The following is a 27,767-nucleotide window of genomic DNA, read 5'->3' on the forward strand; positions in this document are numbered from 1 at the left end:
TAAGAGCTGTAGGAACTTTATTCTTTCATAAAGCAGTCCACTGTGAACATGAAAAACTGGAGAAGAAGAGAAGCACCCACGATGTGTTGCGCTGCTCATCTCACAATGATTGTTTAATTATTCTTTTCTTTTAAAACAGTTGTTAATGACATGACAGGTTCAATGAAACAATCAGTTTTCTCAATCTGGTAAAAGACTGATTGAATCACCCCTGAGTAATTTTCTCTTTTTAATCAATGCCTCTGAAGCAGAGAAGTGGACAGTCCCAAGACACCAAGTCATTTATTCCTTTTACTTTTGTCTTCTGAATTTGTGACAATTAAAAAAAAAAAGCATTCAGTCATCCCTCTACTTTGGTCTGAATTATTACAAACACAATAAAATATTATTTTTGTGTGAAAGTTTGTTTGTCCACTCGTCTTCTCTTCAGCCTCCTCAGCACTTATCTTTCCTCCTAAGTTCTCCTCCTCTCAGTCCCACTCCTCCTCGTCCCTGTAAGGGTTGTCCTCTCTCGGTGGCTCTTGAAACCTGATGTTTGCCAACATGTCCCTCATTGCCACCATAAGACGATTCACCTCCTGGTTCAGCTCCTGACCAGCTCGAGCCACTTCCATATCGTCCTCCTGCCTTAATTCACCCTAAACAAGAAAATAGACAAATATGAACCAGTTATTTGGCTCCCTCATACTTTCAATCTTCTCACTAGAATGAGAGCAGATACCTTAACCAGGGCCCAAATTGTACACAGTAATATAAAATTCCGCCCACCCCTCCCCAAAATGTCATAGAAATCGATTGAGTAGTTTTTGCCCAATCATGCTAAGAAACAAACAAACACTGATGAATACATAATATCCTTGGCGCAAGTAACAATATCCTTGACCGCCTCACATTCTTTTTTCTGTGGAATTCATTATAAGTGTTGCACTTGTTCTCTGATATTGCAATCTACTGGGAGACATCATTGCATATCTGATTATTTTCTTGTATCTTAACATTTGTTAAGTGTATTTTAAGAAAATCCTGAAATAGTTCCAACTTGTTCAATCGCAGGATGTTGAAAAAAAGGATTTGTCCTAGATTGTAATCAATTTTATATTTTTGTTAAACTACCAACATTGAATTATCTCACTTGATAGGTGCATAATCTAAGACAAATAACAACAACATCTATACCAGGGTAAGCTAGCTTTGTGTTAAATGTTGCTTCACAACATGTAACTTCTTTTTAAGTGTATTAACTATATTTCTTTTATCCATATTGTATCTCTTCCTCTCTATAAGTGGATAACATGGGCAGGATGGATGGAACTGTCCCGATGGAAACATGCCTTGGGCCCATCTGTTAACAATAAACATCCACAGCTGATCCACAGGATGCTCTGTGTGTACAAGTACCTGATATATATGTTTCTTAATGTAATGTTTGGAGAAATATTAATCTACAGACACATTACACAGTCTGATAGTAATATTGAAAAGGTAAAGCCTCTGTATAGCACAACACCCTCTTCATATTTTTCTTTAAAAAATGCAACGTTACTTTCAGCTCTGCCTTTGTCCAGCTTTGATGCATTTATTTTTCCTTGACATTACAGAAATGATGCTGTAAAAAGAATGTATATACACATGGCTCTCACTTAAACAGTGATGATTTACTATGGATTTCCTCCATTGTTTTATAAACTCATGTCAGATAGTGTCAGTCCGTCTCTGTCACAAAGCTGAATGTGGCGAACATGACAAAAACACAGATTCATGCAAAATGACCTAAGAGTCATACTTAAGCAGCAGAGTGGTGCCCTCTCTTGTACGATGTCTCTCTGATCTGGCATGTATGCGATTACTGCATGATTAGCTTTTTAAAGCCAGTGAAATATTATGTTCCAGCTGAATGAGACTTCAGTTGACTGTTGGTAATTGATCAGAGCAGACTGAGGTCTTCACTGTTGAAGTAACAAAATGGGTCTTGCCTTAGAGCAACCACCTGGTGCTCTTTAGCGTCATCTGTTGTACGACAGCAGACGCCTGCCTCAGTGGTGGTGAAAACTACGCACATACTCAGTGTGAGTCACATCCAGATCATTTCTATTGTCCATATCTAATGAAATCCAGTTTTTAGATAATGGTATATATTGAATCAAATATTTGTTAAAATGCCATCAATACAGTTGTGGACAGTACTACTGCAGTGCTGTCAATACTCTGCTAAGAAGCTCTGATGCGTTGAGATGTTAACATAAAAATGTCACAAGTGAGTTAAGTCTGTCGGACCGCTTGTTCTATGCTGTCAAATGTACCATACAGGTCCACTGCAGGGCAAAACCATTTTTAGAGTAATGTTTCTGTTGGTTTGAAATGTATGCAACAGGTTCAATTAGACCTGGAGAGAGGATGACAATTCGGCATATTTAAATTGTAATAGAAATAACTGACACTAAATTAAATAAACAAATTAATTTGTCTCGCCATTTGGACACACTCTATAATCAGAGCTTCACTTCAGAAATTTTCAGTTGGCAAACTGGGGAAAAAGCTCAGACCCCATGCTCTGGAGTTTTCCTGCAACATGTCTGAAAACGGCTTCACAGTCTTTTTTAGTCGAGTTTTAGAGCAAGTGAATGCTGCTCAGTCATATCAAGTCTTCCAGAAAAGGGTTCGTCAACCTCCTCACAACTGACAGCGAAGAGTTTGTAGCCAAATGGCCTTTCTGGGTATTTGTCACACATTCTGGGACAAACAGTGTGCTCTGGGGGAATAAGGGATAAGCAAATAAAGTGGAGTTAATGAGTAGAAAGAGCAAACACTCATTTGTTGCTGAGGAAAATATGGACCAAGAATGAGTGCAATGCAAACCTAGGCAAAAGAGAACATTATCTCACTTTAAAAATATTTAAAATCTTATATCACATTGTAATAATTATATTATTATAAATAGTTCAAGTAAAGTTTTTTTTATAATTTAAATTAATTTTTTTCCCAGTGCAGGGGGCTGATTGGTTAAGTAGCTTCAATGTTACATCCGTTTTTTTGTTAATAATTCACTTGAACACAAAGTAGTGTAAAATTGCCCCACAGGAGTTCCAGGAAGTCTGGAAGCCACAGATCAACCACAGATTATCTGTGTCTTTTCCCCCCAATAAAAAATATTTCCCTCTCATATAGGACCAGCTGCAGTCTATAGGTTTTGGAACTTAAAATTCAGTCATGACGATAAAGGGCCAAAAAAATGTGCTCAATTAACATGGACAATATATTATAAAGATTGTGTTCCTACACATTGACAAAATGTCCCACATTAATTATGATAAAGGGAATTGGCCCAATAAATTCAACAAGTTTTAAATGTCACTATTAGGAAAGACCAGGGCCACGAACAAGTTTGCATGAATGTTGTTACTGTTTTATTCCTTCAGTAACACAGAGAAATGGTGGACAGAATTAACTCTAAAAAGGTCATATGCTTTCTTTGATATTTCTTCAGTTGTCCCCCCCTCAGGGGGAACCATGAGTGTTTGGAGGAAGTGTTTCATCAGTAAAGGATGCTTGTTGGGATGCAGTCCCAGATCTTCCAGCATTTCAGATAAATCCACCTGCCCTGGAGGGAACTGCTATAAATGGGTGTATCTGTGAGTCACTTCAATAACCGTTAACCAGGAAACTCAACCTTTATGTTGTGTTGGACTGGAAGCTCAGTGACAGTCGACTCACAGAGAATTTGTGGTAATCTGTTAACACCTTTTGGAGAAGGTCACTTCATCATGAATTAATAACTGAATCAGTGAACTCGCACAATTTGTAAAGACACAACGGAGCTTTATTTGAATGTAGGGCTTAGAGCTATTAATCACATGATGTCCCCACATGCACACCATGGGTTCTTTATTCATGTCCCAAGATGTTTTTTCTATTATTCAATAGTGGCAGCACAGAGATTTGTCTTTAAATGACATCACCACAGTTCAGCTCAAGGAAGGACTAGCTTCAGTTAACAAATTATGACAATAAGACAATAGCATAACATATAGAACATATGTGACTTCAACTTTAGGGTGTGTTTGAAGACAAACGTAATGTGTGTCTTCCATAAAACTACCACCCAACTCCTTGAGGAGACAGTCATGCATTAGCTGTGTGACTTCCACCACAACAGTTTATCTGAGGATTTACAGTGAATCAGAGCACAGAGACGCACTGGAGAGACTTACAAATGATCGTTTAACTGCATCTGACAAAGGTCTCTGTGCTTGTCTTGACAGATCTGAAGTGCTGAATTTGACGCTGACCATCATTGGCATTAAGGGAAGCACACTAACTTGGTTTCAGTCCTATTTATCAGATATAGTCAAGTTTTTATGTTCGTGAAAGATTTTACTGAATGCAAATGTTAGATATGGAGTTCCACATGGTTCTGTAACTGAATCAATTCTATTCACCTAATTAAGTCTTACAATGCATAACAGCTTCAAACCAGACAAAAACACACATAATATGTGTTGTTACTCTTCAACTTGTTTCTGATGGTTGTGTAATTGAATCAATTCTATTCACCTTATTAAGTCTTAGGTTTAAACTTCAAGCATACCTTAAATAATTAAAGGCCTGGATTAATTAAGAGTACAGTACAGTAACAATATATATCGTTACCGTTAAACTACAGCAAATTTAAGTGCAAACTGGGGCTATTTGAGTGGAAGGGCATGGTTTTGATGAAAAGTAATACGCAATCTGAACATAAATTCAACATGTCGTGCTCTCAAAATGAAAGACCACACTCTTGAATAAAGATAGGAACAAAGCTCCATAGAGGCAGACACCCTCTAAGAGTAGGATTCAAACCTTCTTTATTAATAAAGATTAAAGCATATTTGGGGCTGGCCTAGACTTGCCTTGAACAGCCCCCACTTATGCTGCTACAAACAATGCTTGGGGGCTTCCAATGATACACTGAGCTGCTCTCTCCTCCTCTCTTACCATGCATTCATATCCAATTGATGCATGTCACTAACTCACTATCTTCACTCTACTACTTCCACATGTCTCTCCTTCTGTTACTAAAATAAAACCAACTTTAAATGACTTTTTCCCTGTTCACTATAGAACCCCTGATCAGTTGTTTTTTTCCAGACCTACCTGGCCTGGTCCAGATCAACTCACCTGAAGGTTGAAATTTGGCAGCAATGACCGGAAAAACAGGGACAGTGTACTCTCATTTGATGCACCAACATGCTGCCTATTTGTAGACACAAAAATACACATCTCATTAAAGTGTAAAAGCCGGTGAGGATGGATCTATATTTGTATTTTCTCTGACACTATTATGGAATTTCATGTACACAGATGTATAGGTCTTTACCTCTCTGGTCGGGTATACGATATGACTGAGTCCAGTGGAGGTAGAGGGTCGAAGCCCATCACAGGCTGAGTGGTCACCTCCTGAGGATATTAAGTAAATAATATATATAAACTGCAACAGCTTTTAGTTGGCAATTGTACTATTTGCAGAATAAAGGATTACAGTGAGTTGTAAAAACCAGTAAAATCCCATATGTCATTCACACTACATAAAATGTCTGGCCTTTTTCTCAAGTTATTCTAATTGCTGGAAGCTGCTCCAGAGGTGATGATCTTCTTGGTACGGAGAACAGCAGGAGTCATGAGAGTTAAGAAATAAAACATTAACAATTTGTGTATGAAGCAACTTCACAGAAACTAATTTCCATACGGGGATTAATAAAGTACTTCTGATTCTGAAACAAAACAAATGTATCTGAGAAAACGTTGCTTGGGTTTGAGTTTGCAGATATGAGATAAATACTGAAATTGATCAAATCTGATTAATTTAGATCCCACATCCATTCTCTATTGGTGAGTGCATGACATTGTGGATACAGTGGATTGTGTGTGAGCGGTTGTTGATCATTTCTTACAAGAGGCAGACATGAAGTGGCTTCCTTGATCTCAGAAAGGAGGACGTGGCGATGGATGTTCCTCGGTGCACTCTGGTACCTCTGCTTTCTCCTACAACAGAATGACAGGTTGAAGGTGTTGAGTACAATTATTTAAGGACAGTGTTAGTTCACTGGGCGACAAATCCTAAACATAACACAAGTCCTTAAGGATTTTCCAATGGATAACTTACTATCAAAATGTACTTGTGCTCTGCTTGTCGATTTGGAACATGATCTTTAACGATGTTAGCAGTGACAACTAGGGTTGTGTCTTAAACATGGTTACCAGTTGCACTATATAGTTGAAAATAAATAGACACAGTTCTTCTGATTTTCACGACAACCGCTCATCCAAAAATGTTTCTAGTTAAATCTTCTTTAGGTCCTAAACAACACATCAGCTACAGTTCATCAGATGAGGAATTGTTGAAAAAATAAAACGACAGTCACACAAAAAGAAAAGAAAGATTTCTCTATGAGCGGGGTGACACCTCTGTTGTTGAGGAAAAATAATAGCTTGGCAGAATTGTGACTTATGGCAGCAGATCTTACTTGTTTTGACAGTCCAACACTAGAGGGTCTTTGGTATCGACTCGATGCAACACTTCCTTCACAGACTCTTCCAACCAAAGCATCACTGCTGCTTCCCTCCAGACACTGCAAGTCCTCCCCACATACAGAGCAGTCAGTTCAGCCAGAGCTGGTGGCTGCCTACAGACAGACGGGAGGATGACTTGAATGAATGAAACACAGATGTCCTCAAGGTTAAAAACAACTAACCCTTTGACATCATTAACACACTATCACTCAAAATTTAGCACACACATGTCCAATCAGGTTATTTTAGGACTATACAAAGAATGCTTTGCTTAGATATGAGCAGAGAGGACATGAGCCGTCAGAGCATCTTGTTTATGTTGTTGATTCGGACAACGTGAGCTTTTACTGTGGTCAAAGAATACGTGAATGTTTTATCAATAACCAGCGTATTCTCAATTTTGGCCTTCCATCATACACTACCCTTCCAAATCCTATATAAATGTTTTTCTCAGCATTGCCATGGAAAGTGTATGACAGAAATCACTATACCCTGGAAAATCTCTTCTAGTCACTGGATGCAGCGTGTGATCATGTGATCTATTGGATCTATTCAAGGCTGGATTTTGCACGCAAAAGTTTCTTTTCCAGGGAGAGGACTGCCTGTGATAGATGAAGTCCTGTGGCCTGACCCGGCCCAGAGGCATCAGTTTTTTTTTCTGTAAAGATTTTTTAATGCAGTGTTGCATTTATATATATATATATTTATATGTAGTGTGTAATGATTGCTGAGTAGTGTTTATTCATTTGCTGGCTTTGTCTGTTATCTGACGTCAGTGTTTGGTTTTGGGTAAAGTTAAAATCGTTTTTAACTGCACAAGAGAAAAAAAAGGGTTTGGGTCATCAAAAACTGGAAATCATTTACATTTCTTAAAGAATAGACATTTTCAATGATTAAGAAATTGTTTAAGCTTTCCTGCAGCAAAGGAAGTAAATTAAATAAATTACCATAGTCGCCCCAACTTCTGTTGATCACTATGAAACCCTCTGTCTGTACAAAGTCAGTGTTTGATCAAGCTGTGTTACTACATCCTCTGAAGTAGTACTATGTATTGATACAGTGAGGATGACAAAGAGTAACAAAGGAAGACAGCCTGGTTTTTCAGGAAGTAAGGGAATAATTAGTGGTTTTAAATGATGGAAGAGCAGCAGTCTCCCGACTTAAAAGCCCCTAAAACCCCTATGTGAATTTAAATAGCATTGCAGATATTGTTTTAATAGTAGTTGAATAAACATTTAAAATACAGAATAATATATTATTGATAGATGGTTTATGCAACACTTAAGAATACATTACCCTATTTGACTCTTTGGCCCAAAGAAAGCATGTGAGGTGACTGTGGCATCCGGCTGCACAGTGCACAGATCCAGCAGAGGCATCAACACTGCAAAAAAGCAACACAGGGAGGTGAAAATTCACATTTACAACTTCCTCAATGTCAAGAAACCCCTACTATTTTACTGAATTTAATCATGCCATTAAAAATGTGAAAATGAATGAAGGTTAATTATTTCTAAATAATATTTTTGATGGTATTGGTTCCCTGTTTTACCTCCAGGGAACATGATGAGGGCATTCTGCAGCATCTGGTCAGCTTTGCTTTTTTGTTTGTCACTTTCTCCAGGATCCATATCTTCCTGCTGACTGAGATGGAAATGACAAAGTGCAGTGGAGAATGCAAAATTTGGCAGCTGGGACAGATTCCTGTGCTCCTGAAATGAAAAAATGATATATTTCCACATCAGACCGACACATAATGTTAAACTACAGTTAACAATAACACGTACAAAACACACATAATAGCACTCTTTACCTCCCAGTCCTGATATAACTGGAGGAGAGGCTGGTACTCTCTGGACCGCAGCATCAGGAAATCAATGAGCAGGAGCATGCAAAGTGGGTCAGAGTCTGGGTCCAAACTAAAAATAGCAGGAGACAAGACATGCAAATGGTTACTGCATGCACTTTACCAATAATAAGAGTCATTAGGAGATTACACAAAACCGGACAAAGCAGAATATTTGGTTCAATCACATTTACATGAAATCTCAATATCTCCCTCAGTGATAAAGAACAAAAAGGCTCAAAAGGCTCCACTTCATCACCTGATTAACACAAATGTGCAGTTTCATCAACCTTTTTGAAACAAAACCATAACAGAAGGTTTGATGACACATAAAGACAGGCAACCAAGCACAACTCAAGTCCCCCCCCCCACCCTGCAGGGTAGAACATAAAAGCAAACTCTAAACATGTCTCGGTCCTTATAAAAGGCAAAATTCATTAAATTCTAATGTTACCACTTTGTGTTAAATATATGACACATCAAAAACCACAGAGGCTCAAAAGCGTTCTATTTGCTTTTAGGGTAAAGATGGAACCCGTGGACACTGACCAACAGAAGTTATCATGCAGAAGCTTCTCTTCAACTTTTCAGTCTGCTGTGCACATACTACAAGTGATGACGACAATGAAACTTGTTAATTCTGGTTTCCTTCAAAGCCTGGAAAAATGTATGTAAAACTCTCTGAGCGAGCATGCTTGTTTTAAAAACAAACATATCAAACGGTATATGTGAGGCACTTCTTCAAACTGAGCTTTTAAATATTCTGTTATAGATCATGTTTCCATTATAAGCAGTGATTTAATCAGAGCAGCATGGAGAGGGACAACTGTCAGCTTTTATTCCCTAACTGCTGCCTTACAAAAAGGACCAGAACATAGCTATCATGAAGTCAGGAAGCCAGAGTTTGATGAAAATCCCAGATAAGCACTGAACATTATATAGGCAGCCTGTAAATCTCAAGCTATGGCAGACGGATGGTAGCAGTGTGTTGGAAAATAGCCATGTGAGTGTGTTAAAGTCTTATCTAAGTGGTGTCTGTACCAGCATGACCACAAGGTTTTATGTTGATATATGAGATTCAAACACTTAGAATGACCGTTTGCGGAAATTTTATTACCTATGTAAATGATTAGTTTTTAATTAATATCATCATGGTCACACAAATCAGGCAGTACTTCACATAAAAAACACCATCCTCAATCTCCCTGCCTCAAGCACATGTCCAGTTGTTTTCCACTGTTTCTAAGCAAATCTAACAGGGTTTTCCCTCCAACTGTACGAATCAAAAGTTGGGTTGGTAATTCGTTTCTGAAAGACCTTTTATAATATTTGTTGAAATCCTCCTTGATGTTCGCATATACATCAATATTAAACTTGTCTGTGGCTCTCACAGGAATGTAATAAACATGACCTATGATTTCATCTGGATCGAATCAAATGATTGGTCGGGGTAGCTGTCTGACACTTAACAACGTTCCTGCCTTCAGTGTAGGAGGCATACGCCGCTGAAGTTAGCAAGCAAGCCATGGAAAAGTCAGCTTCAAGCTGTTGTCAAGCAACATCTCATTCATGTGTTTTGGGGATGTAGCTTTGACGAGAGGGTCAATGGTAGGGGGGTGGGATGTATTGTTGCAATTTGTTGCATTTTGTGTAGTGTAGCCTGCTCTTCTTAGCTTTTCCAGGATTACCAACCCTGGCTTTAATTAAAGAGCATAAACATTTGTGTGCAGAGTCTAAACCATAAGAATAAAATAACAATGCTGAGAGTTACCGTAATGGTCCCAATATAGGAGCCCTTATTTTTATTACGTTGCTAGGCTATTGGGTGTTTTGGAATTTCTCTGCAGTGAGTCTTTCAGAGTTAATCAATTAAGTGTTTGGTTAGTTCAATCTAACCTGTGGTTTCTGAAGGCGGCTGCAACCTTTCCTGCTGCCACAGAGAAAATAGATTCTCCAAAGCAAAACAAGTTCTTAATGTCATGTTCTCATGAGCAGCCCAAATGACAGGCACACAGAGCCAATAAACAAGAGCCAGAAAAAATGTTTTTTCTTAATGATCCACCATCCCACCGATGCAGGGGTCCACTCATTATTCCACTGGCTCACAGACAATGTGTCCCAGTATCAATGGCCTGAATGTCTGTCATAGATGACAAGCTCAAAAAGACTGACTGACTACAGATGTCCAACCCAACAAAAACTTTGATTAGCAGCCAAACGCTGTTTGTCACATGATCATGAGCGGATAACAAAAGTTCAGTTCAAATCCATTCATTAGTTTAACCAATGTTATTTTGTATGGTATACACTCACAAAATTGTTAAAGATTATTTAAGGACATCGCGCCCTCTTCATCAGTGAGCAGCTGTTCCCCTTACTTCTTGCTCATGTCTACTACCATCACAAAGGCTCCAGAACCATAGGGAAAACCCTGTCTGATAGCTGAGTTAACAGTCTTTGAAGACTTTTTTTCAAAGTGCAAAGGCTGCTTTCTATGGTTGCTTTATTGAAGGAAATAAAAGTTCTTTTTGTTTAGCCAACAAGCCATGTGATCATATGAAATAATTTTCAGTGTGATATCAAATAAAGAAACTACAGACACATGAGACAGAAATGAGTGCCCAAACTTCCACCTTCCTTCTTTTATAGAAACAGATATAATAGCATAGATAAGTTAGTCACAAAGAGATCACTGTCATAACAACTATTAACGAATGTGAGACCAATGTTAGTGGTTAACATCTAAATGGAAAAGCTCAAGATTATTTTCTGTAATCTTTTGAAAAATATTATTCTTTCTGACTTTATACCGTGTCTTTTTCCCACAGCCCAAGCTTTTCTCTTTGTACCTTAGGATCAGTTTGCAGTACTCCAATGCCGTCCGTGGGCATCCGCGCTTCTCCAAAAATATCATGTGCTTATAGAGAGCAAGATAAAATGCCCTGCAAACACAAAATTATTGAATCATTAAATTCCTAAGTGGTCATAACACAATTTAGGCTCTGAATGATGAAAGTAATGTCTACTTGAAGAAAAAAGGAGCCACCAACCTGTTTTCTGGCCTTAAATAATCAAGTCTGCTGGTACCTGATGTCAGGCTGAATAAAGGGTGAAATGCACACTCGAAGCTGTACAAGGCCCTTTCTTAAAAAAAGAAACAAAGACGTAAATAATCAGATTCTTTTCTATTTTGACAACATCCAATGTTTCAGCACACAATGTGTAGCTGAATTCAAACACAGGTATTGTGTACATTAATGCAGGTGCTGGACTGAGACAATTACATTGGGCCTCATTTACCAATACCTTCTTAAGATTTTTCCTACATTTGTTCTTAAGATAAGATAAGAAGTCCTTTATTAGTCCCACGATGGGGAAATTTGCAGTATTACAGCAGCAAAGAAGGTTAAGGAGGTTCTTAAGAAGTTTCCTAAGAAAACTGTACATCAGATTGTCTTCATAAGTTTCCTAATTAGCATTGGTCAACACCCCACAATGCTAATAAAAGGACATGAGACTGCAGGGCCATGTGCACACAGAGAAATGTGAACTGACTGAACTCTTCATTTTGTGAATAAGTGTTCTCCCCTTCAACATTTCTTTGTGTTTAAATTGTCTGAGCAACATAAAGAAATTAAAAAGTATTATGTTTTAAAATGTTATCATACAACTGTAGAATAAAAAAAACACTAAATAATTCGTTTATAAAAGCATGTCAGTGGTCAAGTGTGGGTAAGAGTGATCATCAGTGTGCATAGATTCTGTTCTTACAAAAGAACAAATCCCAGGAAAGAAAACATTGGTCAATTTCAGAATCTTCACAAAAACTGCTTAAGTGGGTTTTAAGAAGAAATGTCTTCTTAAGAATGGTTGGTGAATGAGTCCCAATGTTCTTATGTAAAAGAAATACAACTAAAAAAGACCTGTACGCTGTCTTAATTTTCTGTTGTATGTTTAAGTTCAACTGATGGCCTGAAGAAGATAAATGTCGACTGTTAACTAAACTTGCCTAGATAAACAATGGCTGTTTTGTTGATTTATAGTGGGAATCATCTGGGATTTGATTTCATTACTTTAGGCATGTTATATAAATGCATTTTATCAATCTAAAACATTAAGTGAACCATATACACTATACGCAATGCACAAAAATAACCAGCCATGCCCACAGCACCTTAATGAATGATATTATATTAACAGAATGCTAGGTGGCTTTTAAATTACTAATTTATTTCTTTTTAGACAAAGATTATTCAGGTCATTGGAGAAAAAAAAATGTATGTGATGAATTAATAGTAATAAATGTAGAGTACATGCCTGAGACTCTTAGACGTGATGGAAAACAGAAAGAGATTTAAAAAGCTTAATCATGTCTGAAGAGGAGCTGTTATTTCACATCTATGCCAAAATCTGGGGTCTATAAAAAGAAAAAAACGAGTTGGTGGATTAAGCTTAAAATGGCAAAGCCAGACTTGTACGGATGGTGATACTATTAAGTTGATACTGTTATTGATACAGGCCTCATTTTTAGAGCCACAAATAAAATCAGCGTTTAGCTCAGACCAGTAAGTTCTAGGGTTAGTATACAGGAATTGACTTAAATATAAACAAAAAAGATTGTTCTGAGTGATAGCAGGCCTTAAACACATTTTTAGTCTTGTCTTTGGTTTAGAACTGACAACATCTATGAAGGGAGCCAATAATCCTCACCAATGAGGTCCCTGGCCATCTCCTGATCCTCCTGTATGCGGCAGACATCAGAAAGCTGGAGCAAGGAATCAATGTGGTAAGGGTTAAGCTGCAGCAGAGCCTGCGGGCAAAAAATAGAGACATAGCTGAAATTGACAGATGGACAAAGGAAAGTTGATTGAAAAACAAGAAATCATACAAAATTCAAGATCATAAATTTGCCAATAACGTTATCTAAAGAATGTCCGTTTGGAAATTTGCTCATTTGTTTTCAAAGGAAGTGAGCAGCAAATCAATGTACACCATCGTACAAAGAGAGACCAATTTGATCTCAGCAAGTCCTGCACCATTTAACCACAGACCCTGTTGTCTGTAGTGTTCTGACACATGATACAATTCCTTCTCAGAGTTGTAAATAGACGCTGTTTGTCTGAATAGATGAAGTTATATAAATATAAACACATGATTTTGTTAGATGGTCTGTGGACTCTGTGATAGATATGCATATACCACCACATTTCAATAACAAAAACCCAAGGACCACAAAGAGAGAAAAGATGGAATCCACAGAGTACAGTGAAATAAGCTGTAGGAATGTAGTAAAACAACTAATATGCACTCTATAATGTTTATTAAAAATCTAACAATATTTAATACATTACATACATTGTTTGTGTATATAAGAAACCCATATAGGCTTGATTGATTCATTTTTATTGAAATGTGAGTCCACACAGCAGGCGCTGTTGTTCAGTTGTTCAACAATTCATGTATTTATCAACTACAAATGAGGATATCTTATTTTACCACTATGTTGTTGGGATCCATGGACTCTACAGCATCCAGGAACTTGAACTGTACTTGTTGATAGTCCCGACTGTGTTCATAGGTGAAGTTATGCACGCCATCCTTTGATTCCAGTAAAGTCATTGAGATTCCTGTGGAGAGCAGAGTTATAATTACACTTTTTACACAAAGTTACAAAGTGCTTCACAGAAAGAACAAATTAACAAGACAAAGGCAAAACAAAGAAAGACACTAAAGGGTGACAGGAAGTGAGGATGCAGTCAGGTTGCATATTTTTGTTCTTCTGGCTCTTCGGCATATTTAAATTGTAATACAAATAATTGACACTAGATTAAATAAACAAATTCATTTGTCTCGCCATTTGGACACAGACATCAGCACACTCTATTTTTCAGAGCTCGGACCCCATGCTCTGGAGTGTCTGAAAGCTGATTCACTGTATTTAGTCGAGTTTTAGAGCAAGTGAATGCTGCTCAGTCATATCAAGTCTTCCAGAAAAGGGTTAGTCAACCTCCTCACAACTGACACTCCTAATTCATCTGGTTGTTTTTAATCAGCAGTGAAATCATCAATGAATTCCAGTGTGCGAGTTCCAACTGCTGCAGTACAATCCTGAGTCATAACAGAAACGCCTTCATGTTTGACAATAGAGGTGGTGGCTCAACTCATCAGCTGTTCCTCTATCATTTCAATAGTGGTTGACTTTTATTTCATCAGTGCAAAAATTCAATATTCTTATCATATTTTAGACCATTTGTTTGTTTGCTGCTTTCGCTTAGTGCCAACTCTTTATTAAAGGAGTAAAATCACAGCTTCTCGAGTTCTGAGAACAGAATTATTTAGAGATAAGCATGATAAGATGCAAAACAACCTAGATTTTAACAGTGATGTAACGCTGTTTGAACTTTTATGGAGATCTTACAAGTGGTGACGCCAATAGTGTTAAAAGCATAACAGTTTTGAGGAAAAGATTAATTCTTGATATCAAGAAAAAGTCTGAGTGAGTCAGCAAATGTCTGAAATAACATTTTCCGTGTATTGATATGGCCGGGTTAGCTACTTTAATAGCGATATTTGTGTGTGTGGGGGGGGGGGAGTAATATTCCATAATACATATATGGAGACTTTCAGCACACAACACGGAAGTCTTTATGATGACGTTAGTGTAACAAAAGTAACATTCATGTTATATTATAATGGCTGCATATTAAAATATTTATTGCTCTATATTCCTTCACACTAAAAGGACCTAACAATAACTTATAATATAAACACACTATATAGAGAACAACACCAGCACTACTGGTGTCCCTCAAACCACTGGTGCTCATGGAAGGGAATACATGTCAAAAAACTAGAGGAAAACTTAAAAAAATATTGTCATTAAAAAATGCAGGCACAGTGGTAAGAAAAATATAAATGGCCTTTACTTCAATGGGCTTGAAGCATTGAAATACACCAACACCTATCGGCTTATGCTTTCATCTGGGTGTCAACACACCCTTATCTACCTGTGCGACTGAAGCGAGGCCAGCTGTCCTTGGGACTGGTCATCCAGGTGCTGCGGTGAAACTGCCTGTTTCGATGTCGAGGTCTGGCAAAAGATAAGCAAACAATTAGAAGAATTTACGGTATACCGAGCTGAGGACCTGAACTATCAATTTTCAAACAAACTAATGTGTTCTTTTTACCTTTGGTCTCCGAGAACAGCTCGAGCCCCAAAATATCTCTTCAGCTCCGTCTCTGAGTTGAGATTCCTGATGAATTCATAGAGAAAAGAGCAGATTGACAAATGACAATTTAAACCAGTTGAGGAAATATGGTCCAAGGGAAACATGTTTTGATTTTTCTAGACGTGCTGGTCCATGTCTGCTTGTTGATCAAAAAACACAAATACTGACTTATCAATGATTACATAATAACTATATAAGTTTTATTGTGATTTTTAAGAGGAGGCATTGACAAGTTTACAATTGAATTAGAACAATGTCAAATTAAGTTTATAAAAAAAGTTTGCTTTTGTTTTGACTGTTGTTGAAATTGCCTGCTCACTATTTGGTGTGCAACAAATTTCAACAATTTCTAACTTTTCATAATTCTGTGCTAATTCACTGTAGAGCATCATCCAAGATTAATATTCTCTAGTCTAAACAGTTTAAAGACTGTTTGGAGACACCATTTGTGTGGTGTCAAGCTCCCCCACGTGGTGGCAGTGAGGAATCACACAAATATTGAGAATCATATAAACTGTGTAGTGTTTAATAGCTAGTATCACTACTCCAATGGACAAATTCATGCATTACCAGCTTCAATTTATTTAACAAAGCAATGACACAGCACTATAATCCAAGTAGGTTGAGTGCTTTTAAGTGTACACAATATTATTTAATCATCCACTGAGTGAATAAAAATGAACAGACAGAAAAAAAGCTCTTGTCTGGGTCTATTTATTGTGTCAACATGAGGTGTTTGTCTCCTCACCTGTGCTCAACATGTAACACCGATCGTCGTTCAGAGCCTCCACAATCTTCATTCTGCAAACTCAGGCCATTGGGCTGCTCCAAGTCCTCCAGCAATAAATCAATGTTATCATCCGGTGCAGCCTTTTAAAACCACACAGAGAGATTATTAAAAATAATGAGTGAAGTAAGTGTAACAACGTGTAATTGTTGAATGGCTAAAATGAGCTATAGTGTGCTTACTTTCTTTGTCTCTCCAGAATGATTCGTAGTTATTTATTCATATTGTCGGTAAAATTATTTTGATTATAAATTTAAAGAATGCAAACAAAAATATTACTAAAGTGATCAATTAGAGGGTGAGTTATCATTTAAGTTTTAGAGCAGATATTGACCACTTCTTAACATACCTGTCTTTCCTCTGATGTCACTTTTGTCTTCTTCTTTTTCTTCTTCTTTTTAACTCTGTCTCCAGACACAGACTTTTAAAGAAAAGAGAGATGACAGCTTGAAATGTGCAAAGATACACATTTAGATCAGTAGAATATTTAAAACAAAACAGAAGATCATAGAAAGAGGCCCCCACTACCCTCACTTAGTCTTTACCTTTGTAGATGTTTCCTGTGATTTGCCAGTGTCTCCATTTCCATTCCTTTTATTTCCATCAGGTTTCTCTGCCTCTTCATCAGGTGAGATTTTCTCTGCCTCGTTGTCAACATCACATATCTAACAAAATGTGAAATGGACATTAAAGCTAGATGCTAGTAAAACAAATACAAAGCTGGATGAAAAAAATGTAACCAGCAAAAACACAACATCTTTACCTGAAGTCATTTCATGGTTACACTTACAACAAATCCAGTTCAAGATGTCAAAGTTGCAGAAACACAAACTCCCTGTTGTGAGCCATGGCTCTTGGATGGCATGGCATGAATAAAACGCAAGCATTATCATAGAGTTTAAATTTATGTATCACAACTCAGCGAATATACAACTAAATCATGTAAAGTCCTGTACAACATAATCTGTTCGATACCATCTTTAACAAAGGTATGAAGGGATCCACAATCCATTGGCATCTGTCCTAAACATTATTTACCTTAATTAATTGTCTTTACATTCAAATGACTGATAATTCAGGTAAACTGTAGCTGGAGGGACATGTTGGTTCATGTGCACGTTTTTAGCTTGTTGTCCAAACAGCGACCTTGTTGGCAACACTGAGCTAACAGCGGGGCTACAGGAGCTGAGCTAACACACACCACAGCTAGCATGTGTTAGCAAGGCTCCTCAACAGAGAGCTAGCTACACTGACGCAGGAGCTAACAACACGTCGCCACCTTACCACTTCATAAATGTTGCTGAAGTTTTTCTGAGCCTTGTTTTTCTTCGCTTTCTGGCCGCTGTCTTTCCTCTCAGACGGAGGGGAGACATTAGCCACGTCCAGCTGCTCCTGCTCCTCCTCAGCCTGCTGCTGCTGCTGCTCCTCAGGACCGACACTCAAAGTTAGCTCCCCGAGGTCCAGGGCCTCCTGACCCCGCTGTTTGCCCCGGAGCCTCCGCAGAGCCCGGGTAGACATGGTCCGCTACCCACGGAGACACGTACACTTGAATGTTTGTGATTGAATTAGTGTAAGAGAGCTGACAGCCTCTGTGTTGACCATTAGAGCTTCTTCTTCTGATGATGGTGGTGGTGGTGTTTAATGACGGTTGACAAACAACTTATTAGCGCATTACCGCCACCGTCTGGAGCGGAGTGTGAGTCAAACAAGTACCAAAGCGTGAGACAAGGCTGTAAAAAAATAACGATGCAATACGTTTATACTTATAGTGATTATATAATGTAAGCATCATTGCTGATTAACAGTTAAAATATGCTTTCAAAATAAATAGAACACTAGACTGGCACCCAGCAGAGTGCATCCGCCGACAGTTCCCTTGTGAAACCACATTTAAATTAAATATAAATATCGGTCCTGTTAACATGTCTGATTTTTTTTCCTTCAAGATCCATGAATGTTTCTATGGCCAATCAATGAAAATATCAAAAAACTCACAATAGAAAGTGGTGAGAAAAGGTTCCTGAACAGATCAGTTGTACCTTGAAGCATGTAACCTGTGTTTCACATGCACAGATGGGGAATTTGTATATCTGAGACTATGTGAAACCTCATAGTTAAAGATATGACTACATGCACACAAAATATTTCTGCAGCTGCAAAACTTTATTACAGATTCAGTCTTGAAATTGTGAGACTTTCTACAATTCTTGAATGTACACATTCAGATGTTAAAAATGTTGTTTTTCCAAGCACACAAAAATGTGAATCACAACTCCAGGCCATTTAATTATTTGTGAAATTCATTTCATAATTTCAAACCGTCGATTATTCTTATTGCATCGAATGAAATATCTGATGCAACATGTTCACTGCTCACGTCACTCAGTCTGATGATCTCTCAAGCAGAAAGAGGTGGTAACATGAGTAAAAGTGCCTGAACAAGACTGGCAGGTTTTAAAGAATTCTTTATTATGTTCAACATTGGTAAAAATGTTTGTGTACATGAGACTATAGGACTTTAAGTTAAAACGTATTCATATGAGACATAAATGTATAATAATAAAAATGCCATTACATATTCTACATTGTTGGTGTGTCTCATGTTACAGCCCCACAAATTAAAATGAGGAAGTAACATCTTACCTCCTCCAGCTGCTTCACAGGTCAGCTGTGACTGATAAAAATAAAATCATGTAACACGAGAAGAGACATGACACCAAAGTGAAACATGTCCGACAACTAGAAGTTGAGCCAAATTAATTTGTCTTTTATTTTTCCGTCATGAGCAAACAATGGATTGCAATGTGACAACAACGTAGTTAGAGAAACAATTGAGATAAGAGCAGGAAATTCTGGTATATTGAAATCCCTTGTTTGCGAAAGGGGGAAGTTGCAACTGTCATCACTTAAAATAATTCTAAGAGGGAAACTTGAAAAATAAGATGCATTAAAGTAAAAAAAAAAGAAGACATGATGATCCAGTGGGTTCAAAAGGTTTATTTATGAGACATTAAAAGTAGAGAAAAAAAAAGAAGTATGGTCAGTGAGAGGCTGACACTGGCAAAATACACGTCAATTTATAGCAAACAGTACAGTGTAGCTCTATTATTTTGATTTGTTGACTTAAAAATACAGAAATATGCAAGGGATAAGAACAAAGAATAATACACTATATACATTATACAATATAATGTGAAAATGATGTGATATGCAAAACAATACAGTGAATGCAACACAACTTAAAATACATGGTGGTTTGTTCAGAAACAAATATTGGTGTACACTTACATCAAAGCAGTAAAAATACATGTACAATAAAAGAAGCGACATAATTTACATGTATCTCCTCTGTCTTTTGTTCAAAAGTAAAATATGTATATGTATATATGTATTTCTCTGCAGGTATAAAGGATGTTGTTCAGTCACCAGCTTTACTAAACCTCAGATAATTTATTTTTCCGGACTCACAGAACCTGGTGATGTCCCACTGTGACTGGTTTTAACCGTACAAAGCTCTCACTGCAGATACTGGATGACATACAGAGGATGGGGGACAGGGCAGGTTACTCATTTTCAGTAACAGAGAAAGGGTTGTCATAGGCTGCTCCTTCCAGGTCGTCCACCCGTTTCCTGTGCATCTCTGGAGGAGGTCTCGGAGGTGGATTCTGAGGAGGGTTCTTCATGCTCTCTGCTGGCTTTCGAACCTCCTTCCGTGGAAGAATGGGCTCCCAGTGTTCACCACGGATAGCTGCCTGTAAAAGCAAGAACATGAAGAACAATACCGGTCAGTAATGGTTGCTTGTATTGTGAAATCAAGTCAAACATGACTCAAACTTAAGGTTAAAATTCTAACAACAATTGTCCTCATTGCCAAATTTAGACCTGTTGGAGAATTTAGTCACACCCCAGACTGTCAGCTTTCATAATCACAGGGTTGTGTCTCAATAGAGGAAGCTGTAATAAAACAATCTCTTCCTTGTTACCATAAACTGGCCACTTCCTTCCTTCAGCTCACAACTTTATCAAGGTAGACAATATTTAACCTGTTGGACTGGAGAATAATAGGGTGACTACTTTCTACTCACAGCCAGGTAGATGAGGCTGGCGATGCCGAGGCAGACGCATCCGAGGACTGTGGCGAGCATGAAACCTCCAGGAACACAGATTCTAAAAACAAAAAAGACACAAAGAAACTTTCAGAACAATAGACCACATGACAAGTCGTTCTTTTGATGGATTGGATGTCAGTGAGAGGAATGCTGTTCAACAGAGGAAAGTGTCTGGTACTGTTCACTCACGCAGCATGCAGAAATGCTCTGACATAGTAGTTCTTTGTCAACGGCCCGAAGGCTTTTACACACACAGTGAAGCAGTGCTGACCCCTGAGGACGAACAAGAATCAGAAGTGAACAACGAGCTTTGTAATATTAAACTACAGCTGATTATGTTACAGAAATCTAAAATGATAAAACATCACTTACGTTCTCTCCATGCTCGTGCCCTTGGACCTCTTGCTTCTGGGATACTCCAGAAGACACACAAACACTCCGGCAGCACTAGTTTTCTGTCAAGGCTGATTCGTCTCACATGGGTCAATAGGTCACAATAACTCAATGACTGACAACAAACCCGAATGAATTTAAATAAACATGAGTGGACCTGATGGATGACTTGACTGACAGAAAGGAAAATGAACAGTAAGAATTCAGGAAGAACAATTACTTTCTGCCATGTTTTCTTTTCACCAGTTTAAAATAAATCAAAACTGAATTATGAATAGAGGTAGGCACATTTGAGACTGATTATAAATTATTACAAACCCTAATTCACTAAAACATGAGGCCAGGTTAAAATTTTGTGACTGCACATAGAGGGTAATTGAGCTTCTATCAATGCTGTCGACCCTATCTGGCGACTTTCAAATACTATAAATATGCATGAACTTGATCAGTAGTACATATATTTTAGCTCGAATTTAAGTCTTATGTGTACTTTTATGATTGTGATGTATGAAAGCTTACACAGCATGGTATTGTACTAAAAATAAAAAGCAAAAAAATCATAAAAATAAAAGTTAGATGAGAATAATAAAGTATATGGCTGTGATTTCAAAATAGCAGATCACTGAAGAAACACACACATTGAACAGTTTCACAAGAGGACATCTTAAACATGCCTCTTCTGTAGATTATGTTACAATACAGTCATTTGACATGACATGTCATTTTTTAATCCAAAACGACTTCAAACTTTCCTACAGTAGCACAGTAGAAGTGCAAAGTGTTCTTATCTTTTCAATAAAACAGAGATTACACTCGTCTGTTATGGATTATAAAAAGTATTTAAAGGATACACAGCATAAGCGGCAAACTCCCAGCCCCTGAACTGCCCGGCCACCCCCACAATACCTCCAGTGAGCAGAACTGAAAGGAGCAAACAGGAAGATGACATTTAAATGAAAATACAACAAATATATGTATAAAAACATATACACATTATTTGACTTTCAACAAAGACACAAGCTAATGATGAAGTAAACTTTTATGATGCAGTTTGAAGTTCTCATAAAATAGAAATAAAGTTACAGGTGCGTGCAAATATTGAATGTTACAATGCTGAAGCAGAACAATAACCATGCAGGTTTGAATGTGGACAACCAAAGAGTTGAAATACTCACTGAGTCCTGAAGCCAGAGCCTGCTCATTGGCCCACATCGCCCACTCTATCTTACCCATAGTGTTGACCTGCTCAGCTCAGTGCTCTGAAACTCTCTGAAAGTTTCCTCACTGACTCTCAGTTTTGATCGACTCTATCAGGAAGAAGATGTATTTTCCGAGATGTGAGCATGTGAGGTATGTGAGCTCAGGGGCGGGGCTTAGATAAACCACCACGCCCCGTTTGACGTCATTTCCCAAATGTCTGAGGCAAGTCAGACAGGTAAACTAAAAGTCAAACATGTGGAGAGAGTCACTTATAAATACTGATGGGTTAAGTCTAAACCCTTTTACAGAGTTCAGATTTTATCCATCAGTGAAGGAATGAGGGAGTTCTCTCAGTTCTACATTTGGCCAATCAAGGTTTTTTCAAAGCACATTTAGCTTTTACACTTTTTAATACACTTCAAGTTTCAAAACTAGAAGTTAGCAACTTGGCAACGTGAGTAAAATTATGTATAACATGCAATTTTCATGATTTGTTGTCATCTGTTTTATTTATGTATTTACAGAGGAAGGTCCAATGTCTCTTCTGCCAAGGAGTCCTTGGGCAGCAAATAAAATATAAATATGCGGGCGGATGCAGCTCAGGAGGTAGAGAACGTTGTCCACTAGTCACATGCTCGGCGGTTTGATCCCCAACTCTTCCATTCTGCGTGACGAAGAGGTCTCGGGCAACACACTAAATCTGAACTTGCTCCTGTGTTATTGATGTGTGATAGAGAAAGTGCTGCACAAAATGAATTATGAAAAATGAAATTGTTTAATGAAACATAATTTTTAAAGAACTTTGAACTTGCCTAGAGAGTAACAATTCCAAGTAAGTTCCTTAAAGAACAACAACTAATCTTGAAATGTCATGTTAATATAAATGACTATCCAAAAACAAGAAGGAACAACATTTTATTGACGAAAATATATTTTATTCTATTTTACAGAATAAGATGAACATCTCTGAAATAGGTTCTGTTTGTTTACAAGTATCCATTTATGGTCAAATAACTATAATAACCAAACACAGCAATGAAAACATAACCTCCTTTGGCTGAGGGAATAAATGTCTCTAAGAAATATTGAGAGCTATGAAAAATCGTAGAAGAATAAAGTGGTGTAAAGACTGAGAGACACCAGTTCAATTTGAAACATGAAGGGAGAAATATTAGCACCAATAATAGTAAAAGAGATGCCTGGTGTTTGTAAAAAAGTTATTTAGGACCACATTTGGCTTCTTTATTGCTCTGGGAAAGTTTGCTTCTTCAGGTCTTCAGGGCATCATGCAGTCTTCTTAGGCAGACCATCAGATCCAAGCAGATGCTGAGTGGGATCTTCCACAACACACGGGCCTGGTCCAGCCTTGAAAAACAAAACAAGAAAAGATCTGACTTTTACCAGAGAAAAACACTCAACTCAAGATTAGATTCTCTACCGGTGTGTCTGTAAAGCAGAGGAGCTGCTGTAAAACACAATATGTGTTACAATATTCAACCAAAGTAGTGCAACACAGTGTTACATCAACATGTTTAAAAGGAAATGCAGACGAATGATGAATCTAAACTTGTGTATGTGTACCTTGGTACTAATAATGTAGCTTAGTCCCTTCGGCATGGGCTCTAGACCAATAGCCTGCTTGAGATCCTCAGAAAGAGGAGCACAGTGACCTGGAAGACCCTTAATAAACCTGTAGAACAAGAAGAAAACTGAGAGGGCTGAAAGAAAACACACCTTAATATTTACGACTGAACAGAAAATCTACTTCTCAGAGAACTAAGCGGTAAAGTCCAGTGACTGTCAACTCACTGTCCTCCGTTGGTATCGGGAGGAAAAAAATGTTGAACCACTTGGACGAACTCAGGAACGTGCTGCTGCAGAGTGAAGATCACTGCATTTGGCCCTGCGTCAAAAGTGTAGGCCACCTAGAGGGAAACAAACCGATGGGGACTGTCATATAAAGATGAAGATTTTTTCTGTCTCTGTCAGAAGGCTACGACATAAGATTCACATCTTTATTACAACACCTCAGAAACTCAGCCATGTGAACAGACTCACTCTAGCTGTAATATAGAGGCAAGAAGGCTACAGTAACACACACTGTATGAAATATATTATTAAAAAACATAGACGCCATCACATACAAATTGTGTTTGTAGTTTGCATAATTTTAGCTTCATGAACTTCAAATGTGCTCTGAAATTGTACAATGCTATGTTTCTATTCTGCAGAACTGAATCAATCTTAATCAATTAGAAACAAATAATAAATGGATTTTATTTTTTAATTGCTAAAGTTATGAGATCAATTTGTACATATGCAGTAATAATAATATAGAACAAAAGTATGTAGACAGCGATCCAGTTGGATCTGTGACTCAGAGTTGAGAGGTCACTCACCCTTGTGTCCCCGTAGTGCCTGTTATATCGATGCACCAAGTTGATGACCTGTCGAGACACATTATTGAGGTAGAAGATGGGAGGGTACGTGTCAAGGCAGGTGGCGTGGAACTGGTTACTGTCCTTCATGGTCAGCTCAGCAAACGCAGTGAAGTCCTTTCTCTGCACCGCTTCGATCATCTCTACCATTCGGCCGGGGACCACAGACTCAGCCCGATGCTGGACACAGAAAAAGAATGGACATACACCATCTTGTGAGTATCACTCAACTGGGTTTAAATGCAGCACACTGACAGTGATGTAATTATTAATGTGTGTTGGAGGGTGAACACATTACCTTTAATAGACAGCTTGTTTGTACACTGGTTTGCATCCCAGAGGTGCTGCCGACTGGTTTCCGCTCAGCACTGGCCTGTGAGAAAAACACACATAAAATTACACCTGCTGTAACTTTGTACTAATCTCATTTAAAGTGGGGACGTTCAGTCACTTTATACATTACTACTCTCATTTAAACAAGTGCTTTTCACAGTAGAGAACGTATGTTCCAACACATCACAGGCACACGTTCATTCTTTAATTCTCTCACACACATAATCACACTTACAACAAGTACAAGGATTCTGAGCTCGGGCCAGTGAGTCTCTGGCTCCACCTGCTGCGCGAGACTGTCCTTGCCGTCATCTTTTTTCCCCATGATCCACTGCACGAAACCCCCATACATACTCCTACATGCGCTGCCTGAGCCTTGCCGAGCGATGCCAGACAACTCCCCCTCCACTCCAAACACCTGAGCCAGAGTGTAAACTGCAACAGACACACAGGGATAAAGAGGATATGTTATTAATTTGTATTTCTCCACGGGGTTAAATGTACTTAAAGATTCAGTGTGTAGAATTCAGCGATATCTAGTGGTGAAGTTGCATGTTGCAGCCCCTCACCTCACCCTCCTCGACAGATAACCTGTGATAGTCTTCAGTTGTCATAAAAACTCAAAAGGTGTTAGTTTGTCCAGTCTGAGCTACTGAAAAAAACATGGCGGTCTCCGTAGAGAGGCCCCTCTCCTAATGCAAATATATAGTATTTAATTTTAAAAGGCCCATTCTGGGGTAGAGAAAACAACATTTTGTACAATTTAGATGGAACACACCAGCGACAACATCACCAGGATTATTTTATATTAAATTTCTGTCAATAGATCTCTTTCACCTAAATCTTACACACTGGACCTTTAAGTTTGTGCAACTATTCATGTCGAAGAATGGACAGAGGCTAACATAAGGTAGTTTGTAGGTTGTTGTTGGGAATTGCCTTTGGTGTGATTACATTCCATTAATTCTCACCTAGGCAGGCGAATCCAGCAGCCGAGGAGGCGAGTCCTGCAGCAGTGGGGAAGTTATTAACTGAGCAGATGTGGACTTTGTGAGACAAACCGGTCAAATTCAAACCAGGGTCTCCATCATTACGTCTCTTCCGTGCTAATCTTCGAACTGCGTGCAGAACACAGAAGAATGACATTAGCGTGCACGCTCTCGGACTGGCAGAGGGTGAGAGATATCACACATCGGACTCACTCTCTCTGAGACAGGACTGTAGTCTTGGATGGTTTATGTCCTCCTCTTTGCCGTTGAGCCATATTCGATCCTCCTGAAATGATCTGCTCGTTGCAACAGTTGTGGTTGTTTTCAACTAAACAGAAGAAACCAAATGTATTACAACCCGTTGACCGTGATGTCACTGGTATGATCTCAAAATCAAAAACTTTAGCCTCAAGATATTTGCACATCACATCATCCAAGCACAATTCAAAGGCAATGTCCATTTAAAAAAAACAAACTGGTATCATATATTTATGCCATGCTACAACAACCATGTCAGACGGATGTTGACACTGTGCTCCAACACCAGCTGTGCTCCGAGATATTTCAAGAATAACAACAGTTTTATCTTTACAAGTGTTAAAATGATTACATGTTGTCATCCCCTTTTTTTAAATACTTATTTCATGTATTTTATTGTTTTGTGTTATTATAGCTTTATAAGGATTATTTTATGGAATTTCACTTTAAGCATTTTCTTTTCTTTTGTTTTGTCCTATTTTCAGTGCATCAGTCAATTGTGAAGCACTTTGAGCTGAACCAAACTGTGTGAAAGATGCTTTACAAATAAAGTTTGATCGATTGATATGATGAGGAAAACACACTCATTCACTGTAGCAGTTCTGGACAGGAGCAAAAAAAGGACATTTGGAAAACCTTCTGTTGTCTCTCTCTCTGCCTCACACACACACACACACACACACACACACACACACACACACACACACATACATACACATACATACACATACATACACAGACACACACACACACAGACACACACACACACACACACACACATACACACACACACACACACACACACACACACACACACACACAGACACACACACACACACGTAAAGTAAAGTAAAGTGAAGTGGTTGTATACTTAAATACCTGGTCTTGATGCAATGTGACACTCAGGGATGAGTTAATGGGAAGGATTAATTCTTCATCTCTCTTCCCCCCTGAAAAGTAGTTACAGACAGTAAATGACTGGGTGACGGTGTTAAACAGTGTAAATATGTGAAACCACATAAGTGAGCAGTATTTACTAAGACATGACACACTGAGGAAACACACGTCTGATCGTTTAATCAGGGTTCGACCCACAGCACCGGAGCTGCTGCACGAAGCTCCACATACTCACAGTATTTGATGACAGCGATGTTCACGGGAGCGCAGCAGGTCACTGTGTTCGGCTTCTCCATGTTGTCCTCAGTCAGAACCAGTGGAACCCGCAGGTCTGTGATCTGTGCAGGTTCTGGTGAAGTGAAACAGACACTGTAGCTGCTCCTCTCGTGTTCTGCAGCTTCCCTGTCATCGAGTGTAGCGTAAAGCTCCTCCCTCATTGGCTGGTGTTGAACATGTGGCTCAGGCCTGCGCCAATCAGAGCAGAGGCGTTTTGACGAAACAGATGGACTAGCCAATGAGAAATCATCTGACCACGGTCGTGCGAAAATGGGGCAAGGACAGAGACCCCCCCCCCCCCACACACACACACTGTCAACTATTACACATGTACAATTGTGTCATTGTAATCTAGTTTATATAATATACATATATAAACACAAGAGAAACAAGAGAAAGAAGAAAGAGATTGAAATATCAAACCAACTGTTTTCAGCAGCAGCATGAATATAAATGAATAAGT

General features: G+C 38.4%; 3 protein-coding genes across 3 annotated transcripts; all 3 read right to left on the reverse strand.

The window, feature by feature from the left end:
* Nucleotides 1–18,141, reverse strand: tcf25 (transcription factor 25 (basic helix-loop-helix)). The gene is made up of 18 exons (XM_020098950.2): nt 17,696–18,141; nt 16,957–17,076; nt 16,761–16,832; nt 16,373–16,494; nt 15,583–15,648; nt 15,403–15,485; nt 13,892–14,022; nt 13,106–13,205; nt 11,446–11,539; nt 11,245–11,337; nt 8,363–8,468; nt 8,102–8,261; nt 7,846–7,933; nt 6,504–6,662; nt 5,931–6,021; nt 5,357–5,436; nt 5,158–5,233; nt 1–638 (listed from the first exon to the last, which is right to left on the reverse strand). The coding sequence occupies exons 1-18, from the start codon at nt 17,927–17,929 to the stop codon at nt 471–473; spliced, it is 2,043 nt and encodes a 680-aa protein (XP_019954509.2). The 5' UTR covers nt 17,930–18,141; the 3' UTR covers nt 1–470.
* A 1,252-nt stretch (nt 18,142–19,393) lies between these two features.
* cyba (cytochrome b-245, alpha polypeptide) lies at nt 19,394–22,311 on the reverse strand. Its single transcript, XM_020098704.2, has 6 exons — nt 22,089–22,311; nt 21,765–21,834; nt 20,893–20,967; nt 20,710–20,793; nt 20,497–20,578; nt 19,394–20,163 (listed from the first exon to the last, which is right to left on the reverse strand). The coding sequence occupies exons 1-6, from the start codon at nt 22,144–22,146 to the stop codon at nt 19,975–19,977; spliced, it is 558 nt and encodes a 185-aa protein (XP_019954263.1). The 5' UTR covers nt 22,147–22,311; the 3' UTR covers nt 19,394–19,974.
* Nucleotides 22,312–23,026: 715 nt separating this feature from the next.
* mvda (mevalonate (diphospho) decarboxylase a) lies at nt 23,027–27,514 on the reverse strand. The gene is made up of 10 exons (XM_069523212.1): nt 27,264–27,514; nt 27,011–27,081; nt 26,087–26,201; nt 25,856–26,002; nt 25,120–25,319; nt 24,850–24,924; nt 24,513–24,731; nt 23,923–24,038; nt 23,695–23,803; nt 23,027–23,478 (listed from the first exon to the last, which is right to left on the reverse strand). The coding sequence occupies exons 1-10, from the start codon at nt 27,463–27,465 to the stop codon at nt 23,398–23,400; spliced, it is 1,335 nt and encodes a 444-aa protein (XP_069379313.1). The 5' UTR covers nt 27,466–27,514; the 3' UTR covers nt 23,027–23,397.
* Between the last annotated feature and the right edge of the window lie 253 nt (nt 27,515–27,767).

The sequence above is a fragment of the Paralichthys olivaceus genome, chromosome 1 (genome assembly GCF_024713975.1).
Source record: "Paralichthys olivaceus isolate ysfri-2021 chromosome 1, ASM2471397v2, whole genome shotgun sequence".
NCBI lineage: Eukaryota > Metazoa > Chordata > Actinopteri > Pleuronectiformes > Paralichthyidae > Paralichthys > Paralichthys olivaceus.

What these genes read in the sequence shown, in the direction of transcription:
- tcf25 (XM_020098950.2), bottom strand. Translation starts at nt 17,929, where the DNA reads ATGTCTACCCGGGCTCTGCGGAGGCTCCGGGGCAAACAGCGGGGTCAG. An exon ending in GATGGCCAGGGACCTCATTG is followed by an intron (nt 11,540 to 13,105) that starts GTGAGGATTATT and finishes TCTTTTTTTAAG; the next exon opens with AAAGGGCCTTGTACAGCTTC. An exon ending in GTGTTGGACTGTCAAAACAA is followed by an intron (nt 6,022 to 6,503) that starts GTAAGATCTGCT and finishes ATTCTGTTGTAG; the next exon opens with GAGAAAGCAGAGGTACCAGA.
- cyba (XM_020098704.2), bottom strand. Translation starts at nt 22,146, where the DNA reads ATGGGTAAGATAGAGTGGGCGATGTGGGCCAATGAGCAGGCTCTGGCT. An exon ending in GAGTTTGCCGCTTATGCTGT is followed by an intron (nt 20,968 to 21,764) that starts GTATCCTTTAAA and finishes ACAGAAAACTAG; the next exon opens with TGCTGCCGGAGTGTTTGTGT. An exon ending in AGAGCATTTCTGCATGCTGC is followed by an intron (nt 20,579 to 20,709) that starts GTGAGTGAACAG and finishes TTTTGTTTTTAG; the next exon opens with AATCTGTGTTCCTGGAGGTT.
- mvda (XM_069523212.1), bottom strand. Translation starts at nt 27,465, where the DNA reads ATGAGGGAGGAGCTTTACGCTACACTCGATGACAGGGAAGCTGCAGAA. An exon ending in TCACATTGCATCAAGACCAG is followed by an intron (nt 26,202 to 27,010) that starts GTATTTAAGTAT and finishes TCTTCTGTTTAG; the next exon opens with TTGAAAACAACCACAACTGT. An exon ending in AAACAAGCTGTCTATTAAAG is followed by an intron (nt 24,732 to 24,849) that starts GTAATGTGTTCA and finishes TTCTGTGTCCAG; the next exon opens with CATCGGGCTGAGTCTGTGGT.